The sequence below is a fragment of the Neophocaena asiaeorientalis genome, unplaced genomic scaffold (genome assembly GCF_003031525.2).
Source record: "Neophocaena asiaeorientalis asiaeorientalis breed wild unplaced genomic scaffold, Neophocaena_asiaeorientalis_V1.1 scaffold82, whole genome shotgun sequence".
Taxonomy (NCBI): domain Eukaryota; kingdom Metazoa; phylum Chordata; class Mammalia; order Artiodactyla; family Phocoenidae; genus Neophocaena; species Neophocaena asiaeorientalis.
Window position 1 is genome coordinate 8,996,543 of NW_020173068.1, and position 19,024 is coordinate 9,015,566.

The 19,024-nt window shown below is 41.8% G+C and overlaps 1 protein-coding gene across 1 annotated transcript in view; it reads left to right on the forward strand.

The window, feature by feature from the left end:
- Positions 1-19,024, forward strand: part of CTNNBL1 (catenin beta like 1) — a 159,807-nt gene that overhangs the window by 40,857 nt on the left and 99,926 nt on the right. Inside the window, exons 5-6 of the mRNA XM_024743133.1 lie at positions 9,763-9,860; positions 17,650-17,743. Coding sequence (XP_024598901.1) covers positions 9,763-9,860; positions 17,650-17,743 — 192 coding nt within the window. The remainder of the gene's footprint in view (positions 1-9,762; positions 9,861-17,649; positions 17,744-19,024) is intronic.

Genomic DNA, 19,024 nt, shown 5'->3' on the forward strand with positions numbered 1-19,024 from the left:
TATAAACTTTTGCCTTTCAGTGTTACTGAGAGGATCAAAGGAGTTCATATAAGTGCTAAGCAGTTTCTGATACATAGTAGGTATTTAGTAAATGTTACTTTTAACTGAAGCTGAATCATGACTTAAAACCTTTTTATACTTCGTCTTTGCTATCAGATATGAAACAGCTTTAGTGGAAAAGGTTTTTGATGTACCTGTGGTTGGGGTTACGGTCATTAAAGCAAATTCTCTTCCAATAGTTTTTCTGTTTGAGTACAGATTTCCGAAGGTAAGAGACAAATGTAGTTAGTCTGCTTGAGTGATATTCATGGGAAATCTGCTGCTGCTTCATGTTATTTTCATCTTTCTGGTAATCTCTCTCCTGAGAGCATGTCTGACTAGGTTCTTTCCTGCCTGATAATTCTCATAGGAATAAATCAGTGAATAATCTTAGTGCAGGCTTCTTGAAGGGTGATCTTTTAAGCCATTTCTGATAATTCATGGAATGTTAGACAGTATTGAGAATTTCTGTCAGTCCCTAGATTGATGAGTATATTCCCCATACACATCACCGGGAGGTTCTGGGTTGTACGAGGACCCTAGTCAATTAGCTTGTCTCTGGGTGAGCTTGGTATGGGTCTCATGAATTCATTTGGTAGACACGGCTTTGAGTGCTTATCAGGCACTGTGCTAGACCCCCAGGAACCATAGGCTGCACTGATGCTCAAGCAGTATCCGTCAGTAAACATATTGAGTATCTAGCATACAAATAGCCCTATTCAAGGTACTAACTGGTCCTCACAGAGTTAGTAACCAAGAGTTCTAATTGTGACTTCACATTTCAATTCACCTAAGAATGGTAGATTTTCAGAATCCAAACAGACCTTAGAGTTGACTTAGTCCAGGGCGTTATTTGTTTAGTTAGTAACAAGTCCAAGGTCTAGATGTTGGACCACTAGCTGTTGAGGTTGAGGCTGGCACTCCAGGCCCCTGATTTCCAGTCCAGTGTCATTTCTAATGCACCTTGAGTCTTTTCCCTGTAGGATTTACTACATCCCTGACAGAGTTGTATAGTCACCTGTTTACCTTGTGTATTAATACAGCAATCACCTATTTTGTTTCTGGAAACACAACTCTTATTCTTCTTTTATTCATGCTAACTCAAAATAATAGTGGCAGCTTTCTGAAGATGCTGACACTTTGCTGATTCACCAACCTGGTTCCTGCTGGGGAGAAGACTGACACAAGATGTGTGCTTGACATTGGGATGTTTGGGAAAGACAATGGCACAGATGTTCCAAGTTGTTACGTTCTGGTCTTTAAGAAGGGAAAAAAACAAGTCCCTCCTATAATAACTTTGACAGACTGCCATTTCCCTCCTGTTTTCTGAGAGCTAAACTGTTTTTTCCCCTTCTTGTCTGCTAACCTTCACCCTGCTGCCCTAATGATATTTTTTTAAATCTAATTTTTAAATGATGCCCTACATCAAGTTTAAAGTGCATTTGAAATTTTTAAAATTACCTCATTTTAATTAGATGCAGCAATTAGGGTAAATGTCATCCTCCTCAAAGTACTGTTTTTCTTGAAAGTGGTTTCAAGAAAGGGTAGGCCCTCTTGACTTGCATCTAACATATCCTCTATCAGTTGGAATGTTGATCTCCCAGTAGCATTGCACTCTGCTTCTTGTCGTATCTGTGATCTATAATGGAAATTTTTCTTCGGGAAACGGTTGTTAACAATTTACTGTTGTACAGCTGTAACTGCCTGAAACACCTTACCATGAATAAACAATTTCGTGGCAGTCGGGACTTAAATTTTTAATCTTTTTTAACTCTTCATTTATCAACCAAGACCATACATGGCTGGTTATGGTCCCAGCAAGCACAGGTCATCTTTGCTTTGTCCTTCTCTGAGAAAACATAAACTATAGGGACTTTAATTGGATCAGAGGCTGGTTTGTTGTAACCTTAAGAGGCAGAGGATGTGAGAAAACAGCTTGTGCCTCATCCTTTCAACCGTGAGAAGCAGCTTCAGAGTTTATTCTGGCGCTCTGCATCACTGCTGCTGGTGAGGGCTTGTCAGCGCTTCTGTGCCTCATCTCCCCCCTTGAGAGGCTGGAGCTCAGCCATCAGTTGGCTGTGGAGAGGAATTCTGGTCTGTGAAGAGCACCTCTGGGGGTGAGGGGCAGAGAGGGAGGGGCACACCCCTCACATGGATTGAAGAGTCACTCTGAATGCATTAGGAGGGAACACAAGGTGGGATTCAACAGCTGCTGCCTTTTAGAAATATTGCTTTTTAAAACAATTTTTCCTTTAAAATAAATCACTTAAACATGTTCAGAGCCCTTTTTTCTGTGACCCTTTTGGAGTGTTTCTTCAGAAAAATAAAATCAAAGGTACATTTAAAGGTTTTTTATTTTATTTATTTATTTATTATAAATTAATTTATTTTTATTTTTGGCTGTGTTGTGTCTTCATTGCTGCACGCAGGCTTTCTCTAGTTGCAGTGAGGGGGGACTACCCTTCGTTGCGGTGCGCGGGCTCCTCGTTCGGTGTGCGAGCTCCTCATTGCGGTGGCTTCTCTTGTTGTGGAGCACGGGCTCTAGGCACACGGGCTTCAATAGTTGTGGCACGTGGGCTCAGTAGCTGTGGCTTGTGGGGTCTAGAGCGCGGGCTCAGTAGTTGTGGCGCACAGGCTTAGTTGCTCCGTGGCACATGGTATCTTCCCGGACCAGGGCTCGAACCCGTGTCCCCTGCATTGGCAGGTGGATTCTTAACCACTGTGCCACCAGGGAAGCCCTATTTATTTATTTAGGCTGCGTTCAGTCTTCATTGCCGCTCATGGGCTTTCTCTAGCTGTGGCGAGCGGGGGCTACTCTTCGTTGCAGTGCGCGGGCTTCTCATTGCAGTGGCTTCTTTTGTTGCGGAGCAGGGGTTCTAGGCTTGCAGGCTTTAGTAGTTGTGGCATGAGGGCTCAGTAGTGGTGGCGCACGGGCTTAGTTGCACCGCGGCATCTGGGATCTTCCTGGACCAGGGCTCGAACCCATGTCCCCTACATTGACAGGCGGATTCTTAACCAGTGCGCCACCAGGGAAGTCCCTAAAGATATTTTCTTAAGGTGTTGCTAAACAGTCAGTTCTGTGGCCCAGTTTAAACCAAATTTACTCAATTTGCCTAAAGGACCAAGGAGGAATAAAACAAGAGGAAGATAGAACCCCATTTGGTGGCTAATCACCTCTTCTGCTATCAGCAAAAGAAAAAAAAAATTAGGGCAGCAAATCCATAAATATCTTATTTTTATATGTCATTTGCTGTGTTCTCAATTTGAGGGAAGAGTCAGTGGAATCCTTTCTAAAGTCCTTATGGCAGATCATGGCATTTACTGGGTTTCTCCTTTGTATGATAAGCTCTGTTGGGTGCTATCAGGGAAACAAATAATAACTCTAGTTGAGGACTTCCCTGGTGGTGCAGTGGTTAAGAATCCGCCTGCCAATGCAGGGGACACGGGTTCGAGACCTGGTCCAGGAAGATCCCACATGCTGCGGAGCAACTAAGCCCGTGCACCACAACTACTGAGCCTGCGCTCTAGAGCCCGCAAGCCACAACTGCTGAGGCTGTGTGCCACAATTACTGAAGCCCACGCGCCTAGAGCCTGTGCTCCGCAAGGAGAAGCCACCGCAATGATATGCCCGCGCACCGCAACGAAGAGTAGACCCCTCTCGCCGCAGCTAGAGAAAAGCCTGGGCGCAGCAACGAAGACCCAATGCAGCCAAAAATAAATAATTAATTAAAAAAAAAACAACTCTAGTTGATACAAAAACACTCACATTACTATGTGTGGTAAGTGCCCTTGGAGTGTTATGCCCAGGAAGTACCATTGGTGTTCTGAGAAGACGTAGGTCATCTCTGGTTTGGCAGTGATTAGGGAATTGGGCATTGGAGATGGGTAAGCTTTTGATAGATGTGGAGATCAGTGTGCATTTCAAGTTTATTTTCATGATTTCTACCGTGGCAATGGAAATTGCCATTCCTCGCGTGCTGGAAGCTGATGTGCTCACGTAGTCACTACAGACTTACAGGAATTTCAGGTCCATGGCTTTATTTATTTTTAAAATCATGACCACTGCTTCTCAGCTGAGTTCCCTATTCTTTAATAAAAACTATTGAATAATATAAACCAGATTTTTTCAAATCTGCTTTCTCTCCACCCGTTTGTGATTCAGAAAAATGAGGTCTCATTGTACTGTTAACTTAGGGCATCAGTACAGTTGGTTGCATGCTAATATGCAGGAAGGGAGAGATTTGTTTTGTTAATTACAGAGTAGATCATTGGTCCTGATGGGACAGCTCTGTTTTGTCTGAAATAGGGAGTGGTCGTTAGCACTATTCTTTTCTAAATTACTGCTTAGTTTTCTCAAACTCTAGAAAGCCAGGAGAACTTGCAAAGTTGTCCCGTTGGATTTTGTGAAGAATTATTGTGGAAATTGGAAAATAAAGGGCAGACAGGATTTTTTTAGACCAGCAGGGATCAGTTGCACTTGAGCAGTTTGGGTCTATACGACACACCATATTATCCCAGAGGGTGTGTACAGTAGTCAGGGGTGCCTTGTGTTCGAGCCCCAGGGCTAATGAGCAGGAGTAGGGCTGGGAAGGGTTTGCACCTCCTAAGGGCTTTCTTCTAATTGGACTGGGAGGGAGTTGGCTATTGCTCCAGTGCTTTCCTGCAAGCACTGTCTAACAAGACTTTATATGTCAAGCTGTTGTTCTGCTAGGAGCTATTCTTGTCTTGATATTTCTAGAATCAAAATTACACTGAAGGGACTTCCCTGGTGGTGCAGTGGTTAAGAATCCGCCTGCCAATGCAGGGGACACGGGTTCAAGCCCTGGTCCAGGAGGACCCCACGTGCCGCGGAGCAACTAAACCCGTGTACCACAACTACTGAGCCTGCGCTCTAGAGCCCGGGAGCCCTAACTGCTGAAGCCCACACGCCTAGAGCATGTGCTCCTCAACAGGAGAAGACACCGCAATGAGAAGCCTGCGCACGGCAATGAAGAGTAGCCCCTGCCCGCTGCAGCTAGAGAAAGCCTGCGTGCAGCAGCAAAGACCCAATGAAGCCAAAAATAAATAAATAAATTAATTTTTTAAAAAAAATTACACTGAAAAGAATTTACTTCTTTTCCTGATTGGTAGTCTAACTTCCCTGATAATCTGTACTGATAAACAACCCATTTTTTTGGAGCCATTTAAGTATGCTCTGAAGTAAGTCAGATTAGGAGAAGAGTGCCAAAATGGCAATCTAGGAAAAGGACCTCTTAATGTAACTTTTGATCTTGCTTATGAGTTTTAGGTGAATTCCATGTCCTTGGAAGGCTAGGGTGGTTGTAGCCTGCTTTGGACATTTCCCCTGTGGCCTAACAGTGCCCACTGACGTTTAGTAGGTACTTAATAAATGTTGAATGAGGACATTTTTTTCCCTCATATTATTTTGATTAAGGATTGGGGTAAAATTAAGAATCTAGATTCATTCTAGGTAGTTCTGTGCCATTATTTTAAAAGGAGAAAAAGACAGTTTTGTCTGTTTAGAAATTCATCAGCATTAATTGAGCTATATCTAATCACTCTTCTAATCTAGGAATAAAAGAAAAAAAGACTTCTAAAAAACCACAGATTTGTTCCATTAAATCAGTTACATACTGTGAATCCAAACTGGTCATTTTTCTTAAAGAAGCATTTTTGTAAGGACTTTTAAAAAAAGCCATCTGCTTAATATATTTTGTTCCTCTTTATCTTTTTTTTCTTTTAATAATTTTGTTCCTTGTGGTCACATCTCACTGGAGATTAATGAAATTGATGCCCCGTTTCTGTCCCAAGACTCTACATGAGATGATGAGGCCAAAAAATCAAATATCTAAAACCAAAATAAAAGCAAACACGCCTCTTTTTCTAAAAGCCATTGTGTTGTGGGCCATTTTGTACCCAGCTGGCCTTTTCTACTTCGCCTCTTATTGTACTGGCTTATTGCCCCAGCAGTGGACAGGTGCAGAGGGAGTGAGTGGGGTGGCCTTTCTACCCGACATGACAAAATAGGCTATCAAAAACGGTGTTTTAGTAATTCGCAAAGACAGGCTCTCTGTTTTCCTATTGCACTTGGATGGGAGAGCCTTTTACCTTGTGAAATGAAATTGTAACTACAGTGGAAAAACCTATCACCCATGCCCCGAGTCTGCTTGTGAAGAAATGCCAGATGGGTGGCAGACCATGCTGAATTTTCTCATTAAGACTGAGAGTTCATCTGTTTATCTTTAGTTTCACTTCTTATTCCTCTTTCTGGTCTTCAAATGACCTCTATCTTCTGGATCATATTTATATTACTCGGGAGTTGATGATTACAATTATGGACTCATTACTGCCTTGCTGAAATGCTATTTGGTGAAAGTTGAGAATTTATGTAAAATCAGTTAATGGTAGGATTGATGAGTTGTTTACCAGACCTGGTAGCTGGTAGGTGATTTCTTGTTTGACTTCTCAACTGAGGCAGGAGTGTAGTAGGCAAGGAGATATCTACTGGACCATTATAAGAAATGACTTTTCTTGGTAAAAGTTAGACATTTATTCTGTTCCTATATAAAACGATCACCATTGTCAAATTTTCTTTTCCTTTTCCCCCCCAGGTTTAATGTGACCCATTTGTGAGCATGGTATAAGAATAATCAAAGAAAAATATGATACTGTCCCATAAGACCTTAGAGGCTGAAGAAGGACTTGGTCAATCTGAATTTCTGTGGCATAGCTGAAATATAAAATTAGATCTTCCAACCCATTGTGACCCAGAAAGGGAGGATCATGCTGTTGTTAGCTTAAATTTTAGATTTTAGAGGTTTTAGAAAAAATGAAGGCAATAGTGAGGGTTTGGCCATTCTGTGGGAAGAATTGACTAACAACAATCTTTATTATAGTGCTTTCTTATTTTCTCAGTACTTGGATTTACTTGCCCTTTGACATACATGATGTCATTTATTCCTTATAGCTACTGGGTGAGATAGGCTGGGCAGAGATCATTATCACCTCTTAACAGATGAGGGAACTAAGCTGTAAGGAAATAAAGGAGCTTGAGCAAGATTCCATAGTATTAACAATTTGGGGACAGTTTGGTTCACTAAAGATACGAAGCAAAGATAAATATGATATGACCCCCGTCCTTGAGCTTGCTCTGACTCTTCATCTATTGTTCTTTCATATATGCCCCACCTGTCTCTTGAGGCTAATGTTTAATTAATAATCATAGTTATTAAGTCCTTAGTGGGGCATGATGTTATTCAGGGGATGTAATGATAGTACTTACTGCATGCCCAATTCACATCCTTGTCCTATAGACATCTGACTCTGGTGGATGGATGGATGGATGGATAGATGGATGGATGAAATGTCATCATGCATAATAAATAAGCAGGTGGATAAATAATAAGAATTTTACATCTCATATGTAAGAACTTTTCAAGAGAATAAATATGGGAGCTTCTCAGATGAGGAGAATGAGGAGTTGTTAGCATTTTGTTCTTTTTCCTGGGATTTTAATAATTTATGATGAAGTAAGTGACAGTCCTTTTCTCTGTTATTATAGTAGGGTCAATAGCTAGAATTTACCTGAATCTAGCTGTTTTTAAACCTGGTTTATACTCCCCTGTGCATTAATATGAAGAGTACGGGCAAAGGTATTATTTTTGGAATCAGGTGGACCTAACATTCTCCCTTACTATTGCAGTGACCTTTAGATAAGTTACTTAACCACTCTGAGCTTTCGCTTTCTTATCTGTAAAATGGGGATCACACTTATAATGCTGCTGTGAGAATTCAGTAGCACAGTGCTTGGCATAATGATGACTTTTTAAAAATGGTAGTTATTATGATGGCATCTACAGCAGTGTTTAGAGAGGGAGAACTACTAATTCCTACTACTCAGAATTTCTAGAGGTTAGTTTGGTTAGGCTGTTTTGTTTTTTAATTCAAACAATTTACATATTTTAGTTTACTATACATCATGTTTGATACGTGGTCTTTGTGTCAAGAGCTTTCTGGTTACTTTGTTGATAAAGACTATATACTATACGCATGAAGGAGTTTTATCCAAAGACCTTTAATCTCATTATACACATAGAATTTCATAGAACACCCAAGTTTTACGTATATATTACTTTAAAGTGTGAAAGAATAAGACACGGAAAGCTTAATTACTTATTCATAATGGTCAGCTGGTCAGGTATAGATAAATAAAACAAACCTTTGAATAATTTTTCTTTTAGCAAAAGATGTTCATAAAATACCTGTAACATCAGTTGGCAGTTAGCAGGTCCTATCATTCTTGTTAATATGTCCTGTATCTTTCTTTTTATTTTTTCTTTCCAGTTTGCATTGAAACTGCCCTGATTCTGACCCTTGTCGTCTTACTTCTGGACTCTTTTGTGTGTTGTAGCTTCGGAGCAGGTCTTCCTCCTTCAGGCCTGGCTTTTCCCCAACCCCCCCATCTACCCACCCCCAAACCCAACACTCACAGTGCTTTAGTGCATCCTGCACACAGCTATTAACATTATTCTTTCAAGATATTATTTTCTTCATATGAGTCTAGTTATCATTTTCTCCCCTCCCCCTGTCCCTAATCCTCTTTCTTCTCCTCTTCATATACCTTTGTACATTCTAATCTCTCTGTGTATATTCCTGATGTTTTGCTTTCTAGCCTACCTGCCTTCATCTATTTAGTGGCCTGTTTTCTGACCAGTCATCTTGTAGCAAATCTTTCCTTATTTCCCAGTTCAGTTTGCTCCTTTTTCAGGATGTGTGCAGTTCAAGTTGTCTGTATTCCTCATTTGTTACATGTTGGTAATTGCCTGTGGTATATAATTTTTTAAAATGTCTTTAGTTACCTTAACTTCCTCATTTTATCAATGAGGAAACTGAGGCCCAGAGTGAATAGGTTTGCCTTTGTCACTATCACAGTGCTTTACTCATCATAAGCATTCAGTAAATGCTGGTTGACAGAGCAAGTGGTGTGTGTGTGTGCGTGTGTGTGTGTGTATGTATGCGTCCAAGGTGAGGGAGGGGAAACTTAGTTTAGTTTGGGCTTCCAGTTTCCAAACATAACTCCTTTTTTCTCTCCTTCATGTTTTCTTTCTCCTGTATGTCCCTGTCTCTCTCGTTTTGCCTTGTGTTTAATCATCATTGTTCACCTTCCTTTTATGTCCAAAGCAACATGGTATTTAAGAGGAAGGGAGGTTGGTGGGGTCTAGCACAGTCCAACGAAAATCCTTCCCTCTACATTTTAAACCTATTTTGTCATGCCCTGATTTCTGAAGACTCCTTGGTGAACACCAGCCATCTTATCTCAGAAGAAATCATTACTGTCTTTGAAGGTGGACGATAGTTAAGATTATACTGAGTTCCAAGAATTTAAATTATGAGGTAAGGTTAAGGGTGTTGACCTTTTTCTCACTGGAAAAGTGACCTCCCAAGTGATCTATTTGAAGTTTTGAAATCTATGAAAATGCACTGAACCTATGGAATAAGTTGCCAGGAAGGCAGCATAAGGAAAGGAACTAAGTGAAGCAGTTACCAACATTTATTGAACACCCACTGTGAGTAAAACCTCGTTGAAGAGATGTTAATAAAACTAGAGTGTATCAAAGGTAAATGGTGATGAAGCGATTGACCAGGAAATGGAAGGGAACCAAATATTTTAATAAAATGTCAGTTGGGTTTTCATATGTATGTGTTACCCTTAACATTTTTCACATGTGTCCATAGCTGTGGTTGATTTGCTTCAGGAATTAACAGACATAGACACCCTCCATGAGAGTGAAGAAGGAGCAGAAGTACTCATTGACGCTCTGGTAAGTTACGTGTCCCTCTGGGTTTTGCAGGTGTGTGTGCGGTGTTGGCATCCTCCCCACCATTGTCTCTGTGAGTGGCGCTGGCTGGGTGTCAGGAAGAGCTCTGTGGCAAGGCAGTGGTTGAGAGTCCGCCTGCCGATGCAGGGGACACGGGTTCGTGCCCCGGAGCAGGAAGATCCCACATGCCGTGGAGCGGCTGGGCCCGTGAGTGGCAAGGCGGGACTGAATGAGGAGAGTAGGAAAGTGAAGTGCAACATGTGGGGTACTTTATTCTTTGGAACTGTGTTAGGGCAGGGGTTGTAGAGTCCTAGTATTTATTAAATATGTGCTGTAGGCAGGCATTTTCTTGTTTTTTACACTTTATTTAATCCTCACTGTAACCTCTCTGAAGGGTATTACTGCTATAATTCCCATTTATAGCCATGAAGCTGAGGCTTAGAGAGGCAAAACAACCTGCCCGTGGTCACACGGCTGGGATTTGAACCTGTGTTTTCTTTGATTCCACATTCCTGCACGCCTGCCCTCACTGTGTTGCTTCTGACCTTTTTACAAAGAGTTTTTGCAGAAAAGAGTTTCTTTTCTCCTCTGGGCTTTATAATCCCAAGCGCTAGTAAAGACAGGTGTCATTATTATTTGTCGTATGGATAGGGAATCGGAGAATGTTTAAAAACAAGAACAAACCTTCTAGCTCATCCAGGTCCAAGTAGCAGCCACTGACTGCAGAAGACAGGGTCAGCTGATTTCTGTGTTCCTTTTTGTGGAGCCTAGGCAAGGTCTCAGAATCTTCTTCAGGTGTTATTCCAGGAAGCAGCCAATCCAAAGAATTTATATGTGAGGTGAAGTGATGTAATCTCTTCAACTCACCCTACCCTTGAGGAAGCCCAGGTGCAGAAGTGAAGCCTTCCACTGCATCACTGTCAGCCAGTCCCTGTAACAGCAAAGATGAGCTTCTGCATGTTGGGATCCCCACTGCAGTCCTGTCCCACAGCACCACTTTCCCTCCTACCAGGCATGGGAGAGGGCCCCAGGGCCCCACAGCTGGCCAGTGGCAGGAGTGACTCTGCTCCAGCTTCTTACCCTGATACTGCCTGTGGAGCTCTGTCCACCCACCAAGCTATCTCCCTCAAGTTTCTGTTGATTTTCCATTCTTTCTGTTGTCTTCTGCTGTCTGGTCTTTTCTCTCTGGTTAAGAATGTTAATAAGTACTGGTTTTGATGCAGTTTGCAGAGTTTATCAAAGGTCCATGTAGCCACTTGTATTAGAAGCACCTGGGGTGCTTGTTAGGCTGCTTTCTGGCCCCATCCAAGACCTGCTGAATCAGAATGGCTGGGACGAGGGCCCCAAATGATTCTGAGACCCCACTGCTACACTCCCCACCACCTCCTCACCCTTTCTGTCTTGAGGTTCTTGACACGAGAAATTTCCCATGTGCCTTGCTCACAGCTACCATTTGGTGTGAATGAAGGGGCTGTGAACCCACTGGATATGAAGGGCTGTCTCTTACAGAGAGCGAGGCTGGAGTCCCGCAGGGCCATTTGTGACTGAGTATGATGAAAATTTCTATGGCCGTTTTTCTTTCAAGCTCCTTCCTAGAGCAAACTGCCACTTTTGTAGAATTCAGGACCTTTATTTTTCCTTTGAACCACTGTGCAGACAGAAAAGGGTGATGTCGGGGTGTCCTTTTGTTTGGAGGAGCATCTGAAGGAAGATGCTTGCTCCTTCTGCATGTCCCCACAGTGTCATTTGTGTAGTCTTACCTTTTAGAGGTTAATTACAGTGGCCCTGAGTGAGCCTTCCTGCCTGGACTCTGGGCTGATTTTAATTATCATCCTTTGCCTGTGTGAATAGAGGAAACAAGAGAGGAACAGCTAGCTGGTCTGCTGCCTGTAAAACGTACCCAGAAACAGCAATTCACACAAAAGCCCCCTTTGTGTTTTCTGTGTTGCCAAGCCCACCAATGAAAGCTGGATCTTGCAGATTTTATTGTTTGTTTGGGAAGAGACAGTTCATCCTCAGTCTGGGGAGCCATTAGGTAGCTGCTATACAGGGTCTTCTGTTTGTTTTGTTTAGTTTCTTTCTTATTATATTATTTTAAGATTTTGACTCTTACAGCTTTATACTGGTGGGGCTGGTGTGAATCACAAACGATTGAACATTTCTAGACTCCCATATATTATTTGCTTATCTGCCGCCAGTCAGGAGCCATCAGTAAATATCAGAGAGCGGAACTGGCAGGTGGTCTTCATCTGTTTTTTTTCTACCCTTGTGCTGCGTTCAGGAAGAAGTTTGATAAGTATTCTCATATTACAAGGGTTGACTTGTCTTCGTAGTTTTAATTTGGGGCCAATATTGGAGGCCTGGAATTGAATGAGCAGAGGCTAGAGAACATGTAGTAGAATTTATTGTGATGTTCAGTTTGCAGTTATTGCCTGGGTCATTTTCTCATTTGGAGGTCCTAAGCAATAGAATAGCACATTTGTGGGGAGAGAGTGCTGTCCTGGTATTCTCAGGGATCTTTGGGGTTTGAGGTTTGGTTTATATCCACTGCTATTACTTATGCAAAAGGCAAATATTTGTGCTTTGTAACAAGTTGATTTGGTAGCCTGGAAAATACACTCTTTTCTGAAGAGCGGGAACACAGGGTATTTGCTTTGATGGCAGTCCTCTGGCATGCCTCTCTTAAGAGGACATTGGACTCCTTGAGAGTCATGATTAGATTACAGTCATTTCCCTACTCACTAGTCCCAAAATTTGCCATGCGCTTGGCAAACCCATGCCTTTGCTCACATCTGCCTTCAGCTTGGCAAGGCTTGCTTCCCCTGGGCTATCTGGAATACTACTCATTCTTTAAAGCCTCACTTTAACCTTATCTCTCCTGAGTCTTTTTCAGACTCATCACTTCAGCAGAATTTGTGTTCCCCTACCACTGTGTATATCCTGGCACTGTTTTTAAGTTTGTCTTCCCTGAGATGTGATCCCGATCAGGGGAGTGGCCAAAGTGGTGGCTTTGTCACTTACCATCTGTGTGACCTTGAGAAAGTTACCTATCCTCTCTGCACTCAGTTCATTCTTCTGTAAAATGGGGATAACAGTAGTGCCTATTGCATAGAGCTGAAGTGAGGAATAAATGAGATACTTAGTAGATCTTTAGAACAGTGTCTGGCACAGAGTAAACACCCAATAAATGTTAGCCATTGTCTTAATAAAGGTATAAATGTCTGGGACATATTAAGTACTTAGTAAATGTCAAGTTAAAATGATGTATATCACATGCCACACAGTGAAATGTTTGTGAATGTTTGTTGACTTCAACAAACATTTTTTTTCATTTCAGCAAATGTTCAAAAAACATTTTGAACAAATACCCAAAAACATCTGAAGGGTGTGGACCTAAATGAGACATGGGGGGATAGATGTTTAGTTTAATAAAAAAAAAAGAGGATGAAATAAGTAATGATAATACAAGGCAGAGCATTAAGAATGACTGTGAGAGATGCAAGCTTCTTTGGAAATGAGGAGGAGAGAGCCATCCCTTCTGATGGGGAAGAACCAGGAGGGGCGGCAGAGCTGTAGGTATTCGCCATGGCCCCTGTAGGGAGGCTTCAATGTGAGGGTGCTTGGAGGGGTCACAGCCAGAGGAGGTGGAAATGTGGCTGGGAGCCACCACTTACTATAGTTTCACAATGTGGCTTTGATGTGGAGAGCCAGGAGATTGCCCTATACCCATTCTTGCCCTCAATTAACCCTACGTAAATTTTGAAGCTTGAGCTGGTGGCAATGCATTTGTGCTGCTCAGATGAGGCTGAAGTTGGCAGGTTTTTGGTTGTTCTAAGGGTACTTACGTAAGTTTCAGGATGCTACCACTTTTATCCCTTCCCATTTCTATTCACGTTCTCACCTTCATCTGTATTTGTTCTCAAGCAGAATTCATTTGGTCATTCATTTCACTGATTGTTTACTGAATGCTTAGTGTGTTCTGGATTCTAAGAATTGCTTATGTAGCAGTGAGCAAGACTGACAAAGTCTGTTTTTGTGGAGCTCGTATTCTAGTGTCGGGAGAAACAGTAAATAAGTAAACGAGAAAACAGGTAATGACTCCTTGTTACATAGAGAATTAACATAGAATGATGTCCTGTAGAGCAACTGGAGAGTCACATCAAATTAGATAGTCAGGAAAGGCCTGAGTTCTGGGTGATGAGAAGAAGCCAGCCATTCAGAATGACCAAGGGCAAGGAATGAGTTTGATATACTCAAGGAACAAAAAAAGGCCGGTATTGTTGGAGCACAGCTGGGGTGAAGGGAGAGAGCACCGTCAGGGCCAGACCACACTGGGCTTTGTAGGCCTTGTAGTAAGTTCGGGTGGGATTGCCAGTGTTCAGGGGAGTAGTAACATAGTCTGACCTAACATTTTAGAAAGACCACTCTTGGGAGCTGTGTCGATAATGGATTGGAGGGGCAAGAGTGGAAGCTAGAATATATTAGGTTGCAGCAGGCCTAAGTTACATTATGGCCATATTACTATGTGTATTTTCAAAACTTATTGCTTGGTCAAGATTCAGTGGGTGTGTGTGTAGGGCAGGGGGAGGGTTTATTATTGTTTTTTAAATATGAAATTTCCAGAACTCATAGTAGGTAGAAAAGCTCCAGTCAAACTCTTGAGAAACCTTGTTGGCAGATTGTGCAAGATAGAAAAGGAATCCTTCAAACGCTCTCATCTCCCCTCTTCTATCCCTTTTTTATTTCCTCATCTTCTCTTGTATCTACTCTCTCTGGTCAAATGGAAAAATATGACTGATCATGCCCTTGAACCCTGTCTCAGTAGGACCTGGTGGAGTATTGTTTGGGAGACCTGGTAACAAGTGGAAAAAGCCAATGACTTATCAGAAAACATCAGGCTTAAGACAGTCATGATTTCCAAGGCCAGGGTTACTCTAGCTGATGCTTTAATCCCTATGCAGGATTTGGTTTTAGTTTCAGAGTTAGTCACAGGTCCAAAACAGGCAGGAAGGTGGTAGACCCAAGAGTTTGGAGGGACAGAAAGCTAATTTGTGCTTCTTACTAGATGATATCTGGAGCTATGCACAATACAAATGTTTTCCTGAGGGTTTTCTCAGCTAAATGTATTTTGACTGCTTTGACCCTCCTGCATTCAGATAAAATTGCATTTAACCCAGCTAAACATAAAGTTTCACACTTTGCAAGCTTAAAAAGGCTGTCTGTTAGAAGTTAGATTTTTGTAGCAAGAAAAAAAGATTTCCTCCAGCCAGACACCCATTACCAATAACCATTCAGTTCTGGGATTTGAATGTGTTGCTTACTGCCACTGTCCCCACCACTCGCCAGACAGCAGACCATGGGTAACATAACTAGGAATCAAGGAAAGCGGATGGGGGGATAATGCACATAAAGCATCAATAAGCAGTTGAAACCTGTGAGGCAGTTTGCAGAACCGACAAGCAGTGTGATACCCAACGGAGTTGCAGTGTCCGCTGCTTTAGGATTCAGAGAGATTATAAGTCAGTCAGGGTGATGTAGGGAAAAACAAACTGTGATATGGTTCATGTTTTTCCCCCAGATGTTTTCCTGTTTTCTCTCACATATGCAAATTGTCCAATTAATTAAGGAAAATATTGCAGTGGATTTCTTTGGTGAAGCTTTTTCTGGCTGTGAGATTTGAGAGCAAGACTGTATATCTCCTTGATACGAGAGGGAAACAGCTCTTTCTTGTATTTACAGGAGTTCTCAATTCTGGCATCAGTATCCCCTCCAATCTGCAACTAGTGTCTTTCATTGCTTCTCACACCAGGGCATAAAGGAGAGCCTAGAAGAATCTGCTTCATTCGTGATTCAGGTATCCCAAATTAGTCAACAACTTCAGCTTTTCCCCCATCCAGATGCTTCCCTTAAGTCTCACCCAGAAAGAGTAAAGATCTTCTTTGAAGATCTGTCCCTCTTGCCATTGTTCCATCCTCAGGCTCAGTTTGAATTGTCCATAGAGTGCCTTATACACAAGTGTTCAGGAGGCATCATTTGAATGAGATCATTTCCTTCTCTCTCCTTTCTTTCCTCTCCTTTCTTTTCCCCTCATTGAAGTGACAGGATATGATGGGAAAAAATAGTCTCGGAGTTGGTCACTTCTGCCACAAGCTTTGTGACTTTGACCAGGCTAATTAACCTCTCTGGACCTTTGTTTTTCTCACCTGTAAAAGTTGTGATGATTACATGAGAGCAAATGGAGCAATGTATATAAAAATATGACTACAGGGCTTCCCTGGTGGCGCAGTGGTTGAGAGTCCCCCTGCCAATGCAGGGGACACAGGTTCGTGCCCCGGTCCGGGAGGATCCTACATGCCGCGGAGTGGCTGGGCCCGTGAGCCATGGCCGCTGAGCCTGCGCGTCCGGAGCCTGTGCTCCGCAACGGGAGAGGCCACAGCAGTGAGAGGCCCGCGTACCGCAAAAAGAAAAAAACAAAAGACAAAAATATGACTACAGTACACAAAGTCGAGTGTTTTGTCAGTTTATTTAAATTTAGCAAAATTACTGAATGTATAGTATTGCACTTGACTTTGAGGAGTGTACCAAGATAAATGATGGTGCAGTGCCTGCCTTCAAAGAATTTGAGTTTTTCTTAGCCCGTGGGAGATATGAACAGTGCATAATCAGGTATCAGAAGAAGTAAAGGGCTAGATTCAAACTCTGCTTAATTTTTGAACCAGACCCAGGGTAAAGTATGCCATATAATTTCATTTAATCTTTACAACTTTTTCCCATTTCCTAAGTGAAGAAACTGAGGTGATGAGAGAGAGGATATACCATGGGTATGCAGCAGATCTTATCTTCCAGTATAGGTTTGCTTATTGTCTATGACTTAGAAATGTATTACCAGATAGATAATCACTTCTTGATTATTAGGTGTTTCCTTAGTTATCTTCCTTGGTGTGCCTCAGGGTTCCCCAAGGCAGTCTCTGTAAGGGCACACATTGTGCCAGAAGGTAGTGGGAAGCAGTGTAAACATTATTTCACCTGAGAAGGAAGCTTGGTTTTTGCTTCTGCTGCCACTGCTTAGTAGCTGTTTGGTCTTGGCTAAGTCACTGATCTCTTGAATATCATGTATATGATGTGACTACTAAAATTTTCCTATAAGTGTTATGTGAATCAAATTCAATAAGAGAAATGTAATTGCTTTCTTATGCATCATGTGTAATACAAACATAAGGTATTTTATTCTGTTAATATTCTTTTTGAGAAGGAGTCAGAAGTTCTTCGAAAGTAATAGTTTCATAAAAGCTTGATGTAGAAACTTAGGAATGTTTTGAGTTTAACCCTAAATTTTGATGTTAGTGTAAATATGGCAAGTAAACTTCCCAACTGAATATCTCTTGGTGCTGTGGTCTAGAAATGTGCTTTTGACTTGAATGAACTTGTGACTTGACTTAAGATGGCATTTTTGTAAGGTGTTTAAATACCGCATAGAAGTAGAAAGAGCACAGGACTTGATTTCAGAGGCCTAGGTTCAAGTGCTAGTATGTCACTCAGTTAAATATGTAACCTTGAATTTTACCTTGTTCCCTTAAGCTTCAATCTAAAGTTAGGGCTAGTGATGCCTGCCCCTTTGCCTCAGGGTCACTTCAAGCCTCAAAAGAGGTATTGGGATGGGAGAGCATACTGTAAACCGTAAGTGGCAGGTTGTTTACTTTGTTCATTCAGTAGAGGAGTATGGGAATGACAACATTTTGGAGACTGTTTGTGACATGTATCCCATTCTCCTTTTGCTCCCCTGTTGCTGAAGGTGGACGGGCAAGTGGTGGCACTGCTTGTGCAGAATCTGGAGCGTCTGGATGAGTCTGTGAAAGAAGAGGCAGATGGCGTCCACAACACTCTCGGTAAGGGGAAGGGTGCCAGCATCTTCTGAGTTTCTTTCTGTTTGTTTTGGGGTTTGGTACTCATTTCCTTCCTCCTTCATTATAGAGTCAACAGCAGGAGGGTTTTCCTTTTTTCTGCTCCCAAATGAAGACCCTTGTGTAGATTTCATATAACTGCTGCTTTGCTTTGGCTTGCGGTAATAAAAGCAGAATCATTCCTGGACAAAAACTGCTGGCTTCTTTGAGCAGGCCTTTGCCTTTGCCTCCAAAAGTTAGGATGAAGTCTATGCAGGATGAATTCTTTTTTTTTTTTGCTTTGGAAAGTGTATATTTTACCATTTTTGAATCCCCTTCTGTTGGTTCTTCTTCACATTTCCCTTCAGTGGAACTACAAACTTTTGAACAGCTGTATACAGGCGTACCTCATTTTATTGCACTTTATCGTGCTTTGCAGATATTACATTTTTACAAATTGAAAGTTTATGGCGACTCTGCATTGTCAGATGATAGTTAGCATTATATACTAATACAGTATTTTTAAATTAAGGTATGTACATTCTTTTAGACATAATGCTATTGCATCCCTAACAGACTACATACAGTATAGTGTAAGCATAACTTTTATGTACAATAGGAAACCAGAATATTCATGAGATTTGCTTTATTGTGATACTCGCTTTATTGCAGTGGTCTGGAATCAAACCCACAATACCTCCAAGGTATGCTTGTACCTTTATAGGACATTTTATTTGAAAAAGAGTATTTCTTTCACCTCTTACGTGTACTTTGCCGTGTAAACTGTGAGTTGAAATATTGCTGTTAACTTGGCTGCCCCTTTATCATATGTTCATTTAAGTGGATTCCTCTGCGATATTTCCCCTCCTCCTCCTTCTCTTTGAGTCTCTCCAGTCTTTCCCCCTGCAAAGCTGCTGAACCAATAGCCTATTTAAAATCGTGCTTTTGGGTAGTCCTCTTTATCACTGGCCACTGTCTTATAAAACCAAAGGTGACATATCTGTAAGCAGAGCTTGAGAAATGAACAAGGCCCAGCAGAAGTAGAAATTTTGATGAGATTAGATTTTCTCCCAGCTCCTTTGTGTCTAGCACAGATTTCTCTTATAGTTTTATACTCTCTACTGTGAAGATTATCATAAAGAAGGAGGAAGACATGGCACCTAGGGAGTAAGAGAAGAGAGAACACAACAGTCTGTGATTTGGGGGTTGGCTGTAGTCTAGAGCCAGAATTTGGCATTGCCATCTGTTAGCCTAATGCTGAATTCTGCTGAGTAGAAAGAGCATCAG